General features: G+C 41.3%; 1 protein-coding gene across 1 annotated transcript in view; it reads right to left on the bottom strand.

Annotated features, from left to right (window-relative positions):
* LOC108575325 (cyclic nucleotide-gated cation channel alpha-3-like) overlaps positions 1 to 664 on the bottom strand; it is a 134,711-nt gene that overhangs the window by 31,888 nt on the left and 102,159 nt on the right. Inside the window, exon 7 of the mRNA XM_017938091.1 lies at positions 517 to 647. Coding sequence (XP_017793580.1) covers positions 517 to 647 — 131 coding nt within the window. The remainder of the gene's footprint in view (positions 1 to 516; positions 648 to 664) is intronic.

Raw genomic sequence — 664 nt, 5'->3', positions numbered from 1 at the left:
TCCAGAGTAAACAAAATAAGACAAAATTGCAAAATTAAAAAAATGGAATATTTCTAAATGATCATATTAATTTAAATACCCAGAAAAAATTCAGAGTAAATAAAACAAGACAAAAATGGAATATTTCTAAATAATTATACCAATATGCTTTAGAACCATGGACTAAAGTCTATCAAGTGAAAAAATATCTCGATTTCGATAAATACGATAACTCTTCAGAATTATCATTTACACTTGCGGCTAATAAAACGAAATCTTTCTCGCCCAAAATTCTTTCTACCGGTTCAATTTCTCGCGTTGCCTTCGGAGTTACGTTTCGCAGCGAATCACCACAGAGGAACTTTTCTTTGGCGCGCGACCGGTCGATGAAACCGCGTGTGTGCAGCGAACGGTTCCTCGTGGCGAAACAATCGCATTTGGGAATGGCAATCGCACGTTACAGGGGTGTTCGATTTTTCGCCGATCGAAAAGAGGATCGGGTTGCACGCGAAATAATTGGATTTGCTTTTCACTCACCCTGAAACTCCTTTCTCTCCGAGCTGACGGAAGTTACGATGTTGGCCACGTGTCCAAGCACAGTGGCGAACAGCAGCAGACCAAACAGCAGCTGAATTATCACGAACAAATACTCGCCCTTGCTTCTCGGCCTGCGCAAGGGAAACAG

The sequence above is a fragment of the Habropoda laboriosa genome, unplaced genomic scaffold (genome assembly GCF_001263275.1).
Source record: "Habropoda laboriosa isolate 0110345459 unplaced genomic scaffold, ASM126327v1 scaffold143, whole genome shotgun sequence".
Lineage (NCBI taxonomy): Eukaryota > Metazoa > Arthropoda > Insecta > Hymenoptera > Apidae > Habropoda > Habropoda laboriosa.
This window is presented reverse-complemented; position numbering and strand designations above follow the sequence as displayed.